At 39.0% G+C, this 14,762-nt stretch overlaps 1 protein-coding gene across 1 annotated transcript; it reads left to right on the forward strand.

Moving 5' to 3' along the window:
* The first annotated feature begins 13,752 nt into the window (after positions 1-13,752).
* Positions 13,753-14,289, forward strand: LOC143861459 (uncharacterized). The gene has a single exon (XM_077372389.1). It carries the CDS (start codon positions 13,753-13,755, stop codon positions 14,287-14,289), a length of 537 nt encoding a protein of 178 aa, XP_077228504.1.
* The last annotated feature ends 473 nt before the right edge of the window (positions 14,290-14,762 follow it).

Genomic DNA, 14,762 nt, shown 5'->3' on the forward strand with positions numbered 1-14,762 from the left:
CGATTGGCAGAGGTTCGGTGAAGATGGCATTTGAAGTGGACGAAGATGAGTTATGATTTGGAAGAGGATTGGGGTTGATATTTGGCCTAGACGGGAGGATGAATTGCTTCTTTTCAAGAAGGTCTTGAATATCATGTTTCAGAGTGAGGCATCTATCCGTTTGGTGTCCTCTACGTTGATGGTACTCACAATACTCTCTGTTGTTCCAACTTTTTAGAAGAGGGTTAGGAGGTGAACGGGGTGCAAGTAGAAATAACTTCTTTGCTTGGAGAAGCAATTTCTTGATGGTGGAAAGATTGGCTGGTTAGAGAGTGAATTCCCTGGGTGGCTTATTTACAATGGCAGGTCCTGGAGGTGCTTTGCTTGGTTGCCATATGACTGGAGTTTCAGAGGTTTCTGGAACTGATTTTGTCTCATTAACTTCCATGGATACGTGAGGCTTCTTGGACTGAGTATTTTTAGAATCAGAGGAGGCTTTACTGAGCCAACCATGAGCTAAAGAATCCTCAATTTTGTTGCCGGTATCGATGAAGTGTTTGAGGCTACCGAAGCTTTAATTGTCCATAGGACATTGGAAGGACAAGGTAAAGTTCTGCTGCATCATGTCGATTTGCTCTTCCTTGGTGGGCCGCTTGAGCATCTGAGCTGTCTTTTGACGTCAGTGCTTTACGAAGTCAAAGAAGGCTTCCATGGGCTCTTGTCTGGTGGTTTGAAGATCATGACGAGAAGTTTCAGTACCGTCTTCATAAGAGAACTGCTTCATGAATTCATTCATAATTCATTCCCAACCCATAGTCGACAACTCAGGCAAACTCAGAAGCCATTTTTGCGCTACACCTTTCAGAGACATCTGAAAGACGAGGGCTAGCTGATCTGGGGACAGACCTTGTGATCGCAGCATACTTTCGAATACTGCCAGGTGATTACGAGGATAACCAGTCCCATCGTATTTACTGATGTTAGGCTATTTGAAGCAGACAGAGAGCCGTACATCCGAAAACAAAGAGATGTCACGGAAGGAGAGTCCTGTCGACCCTTGAACCTTGATAACTTTGAGGTCTTGACAAACCTTGGCAAATTTATCTTCCCACTGCTTCAGAATCTAGGCAAAGGGATAGTTCTCATCTGCAAACTGCTCTCCTAGGACCGGATCCGGTCGCTGAGCTGTAGACTGATTGGTTGGTGGAGTTGGTATGGTTGGTTGATGAGGTGTACTAGGTACTACAGTAACCTGAGGAGGTGATCTCAGTGCGGCATTCTCTTCTGAGAGATGGCGGAGACTCTGAGTGAGTTCAGCTACTGCTTGTTGCAGTTCTTGGATAACTTGGGACTGGTCTGTCGGTTTTGTCATGATGGCAAGAGGAGTTGTAGGACTAGATGGTTGTAAAATTTCTACCAAGTGAGTAGGAACTAAAGAACTAGGTAGTTCTGAGGTTCTCACTAAGCGGGAATTGGTTCGATACCAGCTTCTCTCTTTCCTAGGCGTAATAGTTTCAAGTGTACAAACTTTCTACCTGCTGATGGGAATGTACACTAGTTTTAGCACTTTTTCATGCAAGGAGAAAGACTTATACGGACAATTTAAGATTTCAACAAGATTTTTTTAGGGAATGATCTTATTTTATTCACATGTCTGATCAACTTCTACAATTTGCACAAAAGGCCCGTGCTAGTATTATTTTTACAATATTTTACAAAAAAGAAAGGAAACTGTATGAAGTAATCCCTTGACTGGTGGATTTGAGCCTCAACGAAGCTAACAGAGAGTTTGTAGAGCTTTCTATGTTTCTGAGAAATCTGAAGGCTCGACATCTGAAGGGATGTGTGAGAGAAGTGCTGAGTAGTAGTCCGGGTGTATCTTGTCTCCACGAGAAACATGTATGTCGCGGATATAGACTATCCTACGCTTCTCTCATACTGAGTATAGAGTCCTGGCTGTATTTCCACTGCATTCTTCGGGTGGACGAAAATGAGAGACTGCTTCTGTAGACACCCCCATTTTGCTAGGCTTTAAAAAGCAAAAGATTCGGTAGTATCATCAATTTTTATATCCGTATTCAGCATTAGATTATGCATCCATGCATTTTAGGGTATATTTCATTTCATTATGAGAGTTTTGAAGTTGATTCGCAATTCTGAAGGTCTCTAGGGGGTTCCTTTGGCCTCTGAAAGATGAAAGTTCAAGTTTCCAAGCAAATGAAAAAACCTGCTATTTTTAGAATTTTCAGTGTTTCCCTTATTTTGCCTATTTTGCACTGCAGGGGTATTTTGGTCATTCCCGATGTGTCTCGTTTGACCCCCGAGTTATATTTGAGAAATCTTGAGTGATTTTACAAATTTTGAAAAAGCTGCTATTTTTAGAAACTCATGGGACTTCCACATTTTCATCATCTTATGGATATTTCAATAATTTCTCATATGTCCAAAGCCATCTCGAGGGTACGGCTGATGGATTATGAGTAATTTCGTAAGCTTTGGGAAACCTGCTAAATTTAGATCTCTCAAGATTTTCTCTTAGTCTTGCACTTCGGGGGTATTTTAGACATTTTCAAACATATCATATTTGGTCCCTAAGTTGTGTCTAAGAAATCTTGAGTCCGTTCATAAAATTTCAAAAATCTGCTATTTTTAGAATTTCTTAGGGTTTTCCCTAGTCTCGCCAAAATTCTAGCACCTTGGGGTAATTTGGTCTTTTCCTGTGTAATTCTTTTGATCCCCGAAATATGTCTGAGAGATTATGAATGATTTCCTGAATTTTGGAAAACCTGCTAAATTTAGAATTTCTCAGGAATTTCGCTTAATTTGGAAATTTTAAGTGTTGAGGGCATTTTGGGTATTTTCAGAGGATACCAAATGATTCTGTTTATTATTGCTCACCGAAAGGACCCAATTTTAAAAGTTTCTATTTTTGAAGTTTGACCACAAAGACTTTCCATTTTTAATTTTTCCATTTAGGGGTGAACCAATCTGAGGGTATTTTGGTCGCATTTGGATGTCTAACAGTCAAGTAGGGGCATTTTAGCCCGAAAAGTTATTTCCCAAAAAGGATGGTCCGATCATGTGTGAGGGATGCACCATGAATGTCAAATGGGTTTGGTCCATATATAGAATGTTGAATTTAGAAAGATTTTATTGATGTTTTACGGAAAAACCCGAAACCCGTGTGAAATGGCCCATTGGGCTAAAGCCCGCAAAGATGGAGCTCATGTGGGTTCACCCATATGGGTCAACCACCATGGTGGGCGGCCCACATGGTTGACCCACATGAGTTGAGCACCCACCTTGATGATGTCACAATGGTGACATCATATTTGTTAAAAGAAAAATAAAAAGAATAAAAAATGAAAAGAAGGAAAGAAGGAAAAGATGAATGATTGCTTAAAAAGGTTTTCTTCCAAAGAAGCAATGTGGAATGAGAATAACATGTCTTGATTGACAAGAAATTAAGATTGGAATCAAATCCAATTTGGAAACAAGAAAGAAAAAAAGCAAGAGGGGAAAATTGGAAACAAGCCAAAAAGGGAGCTCTCACATTGGAAATTGCTATTTCTCTCTTAACCCTAACTGTTTTTATATAAAAATCAAAGCAAACAATCCAGAGAAGGGAAAAAAAATCCAAATTCGTCCATTTTCTCTCTCCTCCCAAGAAATTTTCTTTTCTTTTCTCCCTTGAAGTGTGATCTCTCTCTCAAGTGTTCTTCAAAAAAGGAATTCTTGAATTCCTTCTTCTTCTCCAAGGCATCATACAATCAAGAATTATTTGAGTGTTCTTTGGGTCTTCTTCATCATAAAAAAGGGTGCGACAAAGCATATACCTCGGATCTACGCACCCTAAAGACAAGGAGCGCAATCAACGTGGTGGAAATTAAAAAAAAGCAAAGAAAGAAAGGGAAGAAAGGACGCAGGATCGAGCGTCGGCGAGATTTTTCGGAATTTTCGGCTTTTGGATTCGGCGAGGATCTCCATCACAGGTAGGTGCACTATTCTCAGATTTTTCCAGGATTATTTGGTATTCTTTATATATTTTTGCATGGTTTTTAGCATTTAATTGAATTTAATTCGATATTATATGTGTGTGCTCAAAATCATGATCTACATGAGTGTTTCAATTCCGATTCATCCCGAAATTTAATACACTATTGTATTTAAATAGACTAAAATAACCATCGGATCGGATTAGACATTGAATCAAAGGATTTTGAAAATTTGAGTGAAGAGTGGAATTTCATTTAAAATAATGGCTGAGAAATTACAAAAGTTGAAAAAATAGCTATCTCAGGATGATTTGTTTTGTAGAATTTCAAATTTTTCTTGTGTTCATCACATTAGAACAAGGTTAAAGGACATTTTCCGGAGTCGTAATTTTCTCAAAAATCGTGTTTTAAAAATAGAAAACTCTTCAAAAACATCTTTTTGACGAAGAAAAATAAAATATATACTAAACAGATTCCAAAATTAATGAAATTTCATGGAAAATAATATGATACTGATACATTCTACCATGAAGTTTTCAGAATTTTTGGATTTTGTTTGATATATTATTTAATGTTTTCTTTGAAAATTATCAGATTTTCTGAGAATTTTTACTGACATCAGATCACAATTAAAATTCTCAACTTTTGTTACAGTAGTTTTATATTTCATATTTCTTGCTGCTGTAAAATTGTCAAGTGATTTGGATTTTTTTTCCTAAGGGTTGTAGTGTAAATCCATAATCTAGTCTTAAAATTGAAAATTCCGAAATTGGTCGTAAATGGTTTTTAAAATTCATGAAAATCTTACAGCATGCTATGTTTACCCATATCTTATTTCTGTAGAAATTTCAATGAATTTAGATTTCTATTTCTAGTAGTTTCTGTGTTATTTTAACAATCTGGTCATATTATTGTTAAATCAAAATTAAATAGGAGCTTAGTGTAAAAATCTGCAAAACTTTTTCAGTAAGCTACATACATTCCCATCTTACTGCTGTAGAACTTTCAATCCATTTTGAATTCGTTTACAATAAATTCACTTGTAAAATCACTCATGCGGTTTAAAATTGATAAAATCCACCCAAAATTGAAATTAATTAAAAATCATTATCAAAATTTCTAAAGAACCTTAAATTTTTGTTACATATTAATTCTTTAATCCATTGAAACAGAAATCTTAGGATCTTTAGATTTCCCTGGTAAAATGGCCAGTGCATCCATAATCGTATCCCAATTGCAACCGATCTTTGACAATTTGAATATTTTAGCTATAGCATGTTATTGGCTCCGAGGTTACTGTCCACGAAAATCCTGAGATATGCCAGGCAATAAGATGCTATAACCTAAGTATTAAATTACGCAAGGAAAGAGCGCACGATTCCCTTCCGTGGATGCCATTCGAGGCCGAAATTGGAGAACCCTAGAACCTTTGGTATTCCTTAAATGTCCAGAAACCGAAAATCCTTGAAATCTGAAATTAATTAACTTCAAGAACTTGAATCAATTTATCTCATGTCTTTCGGAACCATTGGATTATGGTTTCCGATATAAGAACCATTAGAGCCCAACTTAGGAACACTTATGTCAGGTCGTGTCCTAGGTCTTACGGAGTCTTAGGTTTTAGGGAGTCCTAGAGTTAGAAGTCCAGCCTCATCACGGACGTTTGCTATGGATAGCAATCGTGCCATAGGTCTATTTACACTAGTCACCCAAATTTTTCCTAGGATAAGCCTAGTTACCTAGGATGTAAGTTAACCTGCATTAGTCTAAGGGACAACTTGCACTTAGATATGATCATATAACATCTTAGATGAAATCCTAGGATAATAAAATCTTCAACTTGAATTAAATAACTTCTCTTAAAACTGTTGAAACAGTCAATCCAGTCTAGATTGGTGTCTTAGTTGAGTTAGGCATAAGTAGCTTAGCTTAGGTGCACCGAACTACGTCGACTCTGATCCCAGTGAGGGTTGGGTACGTAGGCAGCTTGGATGTCTGATGGCATACCAACCGCGAGTCGGCTCCACAACAAATTGTGGGGTTTTGTATATTAATTTTCTTGTAAATGCTTAATTAAATCACTTAGGATTTTTCCATAAAATTAGAATTTTAAGAGAACTTTCACTTAGATTGAATTCAAACAAATTAAGAAATCAAGATACACATTTAGGATCTACATTGAAATTAGATCATAGGATGCATGTCACATAGTTCGCACATTAATAAAGAGTTGAATGAGCCATTTAAAATAAATTTAAAAGAGTTAACTTTTGGAATTGAAGACCGATTATCGGACCGGAATGGTGCATGTGGTGGATAACTCCCCATACCTTCCATTCTTGTAACCAGGTAACGAGTCTAGATTTCTGGTTAATTATGGGTCCTAGATCCCACATCTAGGTGGCGACTCTGTCACTCTCTTTTGTGTGGAATTCGGATTGTCTTAGTGATCCAAAGTTTACATAAAAGATGAATTAAAATCAATAATAAAAATGCACACGCCAATCGCGTGGGTACGAGAGACCAAGAGAGAGCGTGGCGGCTCGCGCCCCACCCCTCTCGCGTGATCGGGTCCGACAGCTTCCCATAGTCGTTGCTTTCCTCCGAACTAACGCATAATTCGGTGAGGAATGTAGAAGGATGTGTTCTCCAAATGAAGGATGCGAACATATTCGGCTCTGGCTGTGTTCATGGTGATGTCATTAGGTCCTAGAATTCTCCATGATATGTCATCATCTGCAAGGGTACCTAACCAATTATGCCACTCAGATTCAATGCCAAAGTGAATGTGTTGACTCCATGATGCGAAGTTCGTAATGCAAGGGATCATACTACGACGAGGGATTGCTATACGAAGCTTTAAACACACCCAAATGTAAAGAAGGGTAGGGCACCTTGTGAAAGGGAGATGAGGATGCTGGAAGACATCATCAAGTCTATCTTATGTCTCAGCACGTATGGTGGATATAGGGTTGGCATCTAACGACAACTGATCCAACACACTGAGCAGAGCGAGAGAGACCATATCAGATCTCTGACATGGGAGATACTTAGCATATACATAAAATATATATGCTTCGTGACGACGCTGTTGAAACGTCAGGTCTTCTAAATCTCCCTCTGAAGCATAGGCATCGATGAGCCTATCTATGTAAACACCATATGATGACATGACGTCATCAGGGTCTTGTTCCGGCATACAAAGTAACCGAAGACACATGACTTTGTTGATTCCGTACCTAATCTCAGGACGGATGATGGGTCCATTTTGTTGGTACTGTAAAAAAGACAACCTTCTTCGAAGGTGGGACACATGTCTTGAAGACCAAAGCAAAAAACATGGTATTCGGGATCCCAACACTTAGTTGCTACTTTGAGAAGGTTCAAATCTATTTGGATGGACTCATACAGAGGAAAGGTTTGCTCATGTCGGGTGAGATGGCTTAACCATAGGAAGCTCTTCGACTCACTATAACTTCGAATCCATTCAGACATCATTTCTGCAGTCATGGTCTGCTTCATACAGAAGATAACAAGGAAATTTTCTGACAAAAGATAAGAACAATACCTATGCATATATATTTATTTATTCACATTTTCTTTTTCTTTTACATAGAAGCCTGTAATAGGCTAATTACAAAACAAAAGCGGTAAAAGAAAGGAAAACGGCGTTCTTTGTCTTCTGTATGGACTAATCAATGGCCAAGGGTTAACATCCTCCCAGCGACTTCAAGGTGGGACTCCATGATGCGAAGTTGAAATCCACTAGTCAATGTGTTGACTCCATGATGCAAAGTTCGTAATGCAAGGGATCGTACGACGACGAGGGACTGCTATACGAAGCTTTAGACACAACCAAATGTAAAGAAGGGTAGGGCACCCTGTGAAAGGGAGATGAGGATGCTGGAAGACATCATCAAGTCCTTTGAAGGTCTCAGCAAGTATGGTGGGTATAGGGTTGGCATCTAACGACAACTGGTCCAACACAGTGAGCAGAGCGAGAGAGACCATATCAGATCTCTTACATAGGAGATACTTAGCATATACACAAAATATATATGCTTCGTGACGACGTTGTTGAAACGTCAAGTCTTGTAAATCTCCTTCTAGAGAATAGGCATCAATGAACCTATGTACATAAACACCATCTGATGACATAAAGTCATCTGGGTCTGGTTCTGGCATACAAAGTAGCTGAAGACACATGGATTTGTTTAATCCGTACCTAATCTCAGGACGGATGATGGGTCCATTTTGTAAGTACTGTAACAAAGTACAACCTTCTTCAAAGGTGGGACATATCTCTTGAAGACCAAAGCGGAAAACATGGTATTGGGGATCCCAATATTTAGTTGCTGCTTTGAGAAGGTTCCAATCTATTTGGATGGACTCATACAGAGGAAAGACTTGTTCATGTCGGGTGAGATGGCTAAACCATAGGAAGCTCTTCGACTCACTATAACTTCAAATCCATTCGGACATCATTTCAACAGTCATGGTCTGCTTCATTGAAATACCAGTGTGACAACCAAGGAGGGGGGGGGGGTGAATTGGCTAATTAAAATTTTTGGCTTAATTAGTTTGAGAGATTAAAATCAATTTGCCAATTTTAAGTTAATTATATTAAACCTTAGTTCAAATATCAAGATAAGAAAATTAGAGTTTGAATATTACTATCATGCATTCACTAACCCCTGTTCAATTAAAACATAAACACATAAGAGGGTTAGAGGTTACCAATCACCAAGTGAGAAGAAATGAGAGAGGAGGATTCACACCACAATGAGGAGACACACGATTTTTATAGTGGTTCGGTCTATCAAAAAGACCTACTCCACTCTTCCAAGTTTAGCTCCTTGGGTACTCCACTAATGGTGAGATTTTAAGCCTAATCTCCAAGCTTTACAACTCCTTCTTCACCTCCGAGGGGACAAACCCTCTACGCTCCGGATTCTCTTTTGTTAACGGGCCGAATCTTAGACCCTCAATACAATCAACCTTCTCCTTTAAAGGCCGAAATGAAAACCCCTCTCCACGACTCTAGGATTCACATTTTTTATCGGGCCGAATCGGAGACCCTCTTACAAACGAAGAACAAATAAAAGAAAAACTCTCAAACCTCTTGATAGGCGGATTACAAAGATTCAAGCTCACAAAAACTCTCCAAGAAAATAAGCAAGTGAAAGCCCTATGGAGATCCTCTTGATAAATGAAAAAATCCACAAATCAAAGCATAAAGAGGATAAAACTAAAGAACCTTAGATTTGCAAGTTTAGGCTGAAAGGATTTGAAAATGATTTGCCAAAAAGGTTTCTTAGTTGGTCGAGGACAGGGTATAAATATCCCAACAAGAAATATGACTGTTTGGGGGCAAAACCGTATAAGTTGGGTTGAAAAAGTCAACCTGCGGAAGCCCCAACGGCTACTTTTAGATACTGGTGCAGTCGACCAAGGTGTCGCGGTCGTCTGCCCTATCGGGCGCTCTCTTTTTTATTTTTAAATTTCAAACCGTCGCAGTCGAACGAGTCATGGCTGTCGCCCGACGAGAGCTACCTGGACTTTTTATTTTTATCCAGGTCCCTATTCACAGTCGCTCGGCCATAGGGCGGTCGACCGGCCCGACCATGATGGAGTGTTTCTAGATTTCCAGGAACACCCCCGCGGTCGCCCGGGAAGACCATATCGACCGCCCCACTAAATTCCGGTAGGTGCTGGATTTCCAGTCACCTTACCAAGGTTTGTAATTAAGTGCAGAAAGCTGGGAAATAAATGGAAATTTACCAGAGGAGCGTGAAAGTTTGTTGAAAAACCGGCGACTTAACGGTGCTGATTGACGAAAGAACTTCGGGGTTGCCGAGATTTCGGCAGAACAACGACACTATTTGGAAAATAGGACCTTGCGTTCTTTGAAATTCAGCAGAGTAACGGCGCTATATCGAGGAAGGGACTTCGGGGTTGCCAAGATTTTGGCAGAACAACGACGCTATTATAGAAGAATAGCTTGTAGTTCTGCGAAATTCGACAGAATAACGATGCTATTTAAAAGATGTCGCTCTGAGTCTTCAAAAATTGGGCAGAATGCCGACGCCCAATATGAGCTATCTAAGAATTTCTCTACTTTCTCTCTTTCAAAGCAAAGAAACTAAGGTTTTATGATATTCAGAAGAGTTTTTGAACTAAAACCAAAAAAGGAAAAAACCAGAGATTTTAAAAAACTAAAACCAGAGAAAAGTAAAAAACTTAAACTCTTTTAAAATCTGATTTTTACTCTTACCCACTATTTATAGGGGGTCGACTCCAAAATTCGCAGAGTGCGAAATTTTCGCACTCTGTGAAATTGGGAGTTATCCCAATTCGCAGGTTGCGTATTGGGACCTGATAGTGTAAGGTCGGCAAGATTTTGAAAAATGTGATTTTTCGTCCAACTTCTCAGTTGAAAGGCCGTGTGGAAATAGTTTATGTTGAACAACCTCCCGGATTTGAAGATTTTAAATTCCCTAACCATGTCTATAAATTGGACAAAGCCTTGTACGGTTTAAAGCAAGCTCTTAGAGCTTGGTATGATAGGCTTAGTTCATTTTTATTAGACAAGGGTTTTGATATGCGTAAGGTGGGTAAAACCCTTTTCATTAAACGTCAAGAAAGTGACATACTCATTGTACAAGTATATGTTGATGATACCATCTTTGGATCAACAAATGAGAATATGTGTAAAGAGTTTGCTCAATGCATGCAAGATGAATTTGAAATGAGCATGATGGGAGAACTCAAATATTTTCTAGGTCTACAAATTCATCAATTAAGAAATGGCATATTCATTAATCAAGAAAAATATACAAGAGAATTGCTTAAAAAGTTTGGGATGGATAGCTCTTCCTATGAGTACATCCACCAAACTAAGCAAAGATGATCTTGGCCCATCTATTGATACAAAGAAATATAGGGGTATGATAAGGAGTCTATTATATTTGACTGCTAGCCGACCGGACATTATGTTTAGTGTTTGTCTCTGTGCTAGATTTTAGTAAGATCCTAAGGAATCCATTTGCAAGGTGTCAAAAGAATATTCAAATATCTTAAGGGAACTCCTAGCCTAGGTTTATAGTATGAAAATACCAATGATTTAAACTTAGTAGGGTATTCGGATGTTGACTTTGCCAGATGTAGAGTGGATCGAAAAAGTACAAGCGACAATTGTCAGTTCCTAGGTAGGTCCGCTGTTTCTTGGTTTAGAAAGAAGCAAAATTCGATCGCCTTATCCACTACAGAGGCCGAATATATTGCTGCAGGAGCTTGTTGTGCACAAGTCCTGTAGATGAAGAACACCTTGGAAGACTATTGTCTCAACTTTAAGTGTGTTCCCATCCATTGTGATAGCACTAGTGCTATCAATCTAACCAAGAACCCTATTCAACACTCTAGGACAAAGCATATAGAAATAAGACATCATTTTCTTAGAGATCATTCACAGAAAGGTGACATATCAATTGAGTACATTCACACTGATGCTCAACTTGCTGACATATTCACCAAACCCCTAAGTGAAGAGAGATTTTGTGACCTTAGGAGTGGTTTGAATATGTAGTCCCTTCAGCAGGTAATAAATTTTAAACTGGCATGCATATACATATACTCTATATATTTGAATGATTGAGTGTTATGGAAAGCATGTCTATTATTTCTCTAAATACTATATGCATCTAGGCATGTATTCTACAAAAAAAGGGGGAGAACACGGTTTAAAAAAAAAGTAAGGTGATTTTCACTTGTTTTATCCTTTCCCATTCTTTTTGATGTGATGAAAGGGGAGAAGAATGGTAAATTGCTTATGTATGCATGTCTGCTCTCACTTGTTTGCTCTCACACTTTTATTTCCATGCATATGATTTCCCTAGTCACCATGTTAGCTCTACCTATGCTTATCGTGGACTCATTGTCATTTATTCTACATTGTGTCATAAATCTTTTAATCTACATATGTATGATAAGCATATATTGAGGGGGAGGCAAAATGTACATAAATGTTTTATTAAGGGGAAGCCTCCAACCACATAATCAATTTAGGTTTGTCATCATCAAAAAGAGGGAGAATGTAAGCCCAAGGGTACATCCCTCTCTTGTTTTGATGATCAACAAACCCAAATTGATGGTAGTTTGCTAATGGTTGCTCTAGTGTTGTGATTAAGACATGGCTCATTCATGTCAGCACTTGGAACAAGAAAAACAAGGGCTAGTCTTGGAGAAAGTCAAGTCTTGGTGGTCTTCCTTCAAGCCGTATGGTGTATTAAAGAATCAAAGGAACCACAAGAGCAAGAATATGTTCGAAGACTATCTCAAGATAAGGAGAAGATCATGCAAGCGCCCAACAAGATTGAAGATCAAGAAGACCCAAGGTTATAGTTTTTAGAATTCATGGGAGTCCTCTTGGCATTTTGTGTTTGCATGTTTTGATGTTTTCAAATCATCTTTAAAACCATTTTTCTAAGTGCATAAATGTATTTGAAAACACATATTTAAAGCCCAATGACCATGGCCCAAAAGCCGCTGGATTTTAGGGTTAAAAATAGATTTTCACTCAGGGCCGGTCGACCGGGATAGGCCGGGCGATCGCGGGATGCTGACTGGAATTCCAAGGCATATCGAAATTTATCGGGGCGGTCGACCGGAACAATTCGGTCGACCGCGCATGTGTTTTCTGGAAATTCAGAAAACATCCAGATGGGTATCAGAGGTCGACCGCCAACCCCTCGGTCGATCGCTGAATGTTTTTAGGCAAAATAAATTTTAGAAACAGTAAGCCCATGGCGGGTGACCTCGAAGGTCCGGTCGACCGCGTAAGCCTTTTTCAAGCCAAAATATTTTTAAACAGTTAGCCCTCTGCTGGCGACTGTGATGACCTCGGTCGACCGCGAGGATAAAGATTTTGAAAATAAAAAGAGACGGTATCGCGAATTAGCCATTGGGGTCTGCAGTGGGTAGGTGCAACCACCCAGTTTTACTATAGTTTTGCCCTTGGGTCTTCCGAAATGAACTAGGGCTATTTAAACCCCATTAAAGACCTTCTCTATTACCTTTTGAACAATTGAATATCAAACCTAGAGCCTTCTCTTGAAAAATCAAAAGGATTCTTCTCCAAATCTCTTGAGCATTTAAACTTGCATTCACTTCTTGTCAAGAGGTTCTCCCTAAGCTTTTAGTTTTAATTATTGGGAGTGTTGTAAGCTTTGAGAGTTGTATATGCCTATAAGAGGCTTGAGTGTTCTTCATTTTCCTTTTCTTCTTCCTTTCATGTGTATATGAGATTGCAAAGAGGAGTTTCTTGCTTCAAGGCCGGAGTGCAATGAAGAACATCTTTGGAGGTGGATTTGTAATACAAGGGTGTGTCTCCTTGTTGAGGTGGTGAATGTGTAGACGCTTTGTGAGACGGCGTCAAGGAGTCTCACCATAGTGAAGAAAATCCTAAGGAAAGGCGAAGTAATTGGGTAGTGGAGTAGGTTAAGTTGTGACCGAACCACTATAAATCATTGTGTGGTCTCCTTACTCTTCCCCCTCTCTCTTGTGATGTTGGTAATATCTTTCCCTCTTATTTTTAATATAACTTGGACAAGGATTAGAACTAATTTGGCCAAACTCACTTGCCCTAGCTTTTCAAATAGAAATATTTGAAAACACCAATTCACCTCCCTCTTGGTTGTTGCCCTTCGGTATTTCACTTGGTATCAGAGCTAAAGGCTCTTAATAGACATTTTATATCCTAAAATCTACAAGAGAAAGATCCATGGAAACTGATCCTCCTCCATCCTCATCTAATCCCCTTCCTCCTCCAGTAGCTCCCTCGGGATATATTGAGGGTCATGCCTCAAATAGACCTCCGTATTTCAATGGACTAAACTACGAGTATTGGAAAATTAAAATGGCCTTTTATTTAAAATCCATAGATTTTGAAATTTGGGAGTTAGTCCAAGATGGGTACATTGAACCCACAACGGATAGGAAGGAATGGAGTCCCACCGACAAGAGAAAGGCTACATTGGATGCCAAGGGAGTAACACTATTATTTTGTGCTCTTTCTCCTGACGAATTCAATAGAGTCTCGACTTGTAAGACGGCGAGGGAAATTTGGACATCACTTGAGACAACCCATGAAGGGACAACTCAGGTGAAGAAATCTAAAGTAAATATGCTTATTAGTGATTTTGAAGCCTTTGAGATGCATGAAGGAGAATCTATCTCCAACATGTTCACAAGGTTTACTAACATTGTGAATGAGTTGAATGCTTTAGGAAAAACCTATACAAATTATGAACTGGTCTAAAGGCTCCTAAGATGCTTTCCTGAAACCTGGGATCCAATGATCACGGCAGTAGAACAATCAAAAGACTTGGATACCCTTGAACTAAATGACCTCATGGGTAACCTCATCACTCATGAAATGAAGATGAAGAAGAAGGAAAGCAAAAGAAAAGGAAAGAAGGAAGAATCTAGGAAGAAGGATGTGTCTTTTAAAGCCAAGGTGGAAAGCGAAGAAGATGACAGTGAGAGAGAGCTAAGTACGGAAAATCTAACTTTGGAAATGGCTCTCCTCTCCAAACGGATCTCGAGGTTTGGGAAATTCAATCGGAAACAGGAGCTCAAGAAGAAGCACCTCCCCAAAGAGAGATAAAGACAGAAGAAGAAGAGATAATGATAATGATCATATTCAATGTTTCGAATATGGTAAAGAGGGACACATTCGTACTCACTGTCTATCATTAAAGAAGAAGGAAGATAGAAAAAAAGGAAGAGATG

Source organism: Tasmannia lanceolata, unplaced genomic scaffold (genome assembly GCF_043159265.1).
Source record: "Tasmannia lanceolata isolate RefF3 unplaced genomic scaffold, GAP_Taslan_0.1 ptg000037l, whole genome shotgun sequence".
In the NCBI taxonomy this organism is placed as follows: domain Eukaryota; kingdom Viridiplantae; phylum Streptophyta; class Magnoliopsida; order Canellales; family Winteraceae; genus Tasmannia; species Tasmannia lanceolata.

Excerpts from the sequence above, each read along its gene's own strand:
- LOC143861459 (XM_077372389.1), top strand. The coding sequence starts at position 13,753 with ATGGAAACTGATCCTCCTCCATCCTCATCTAATCCCCTTCCTCCTCCA.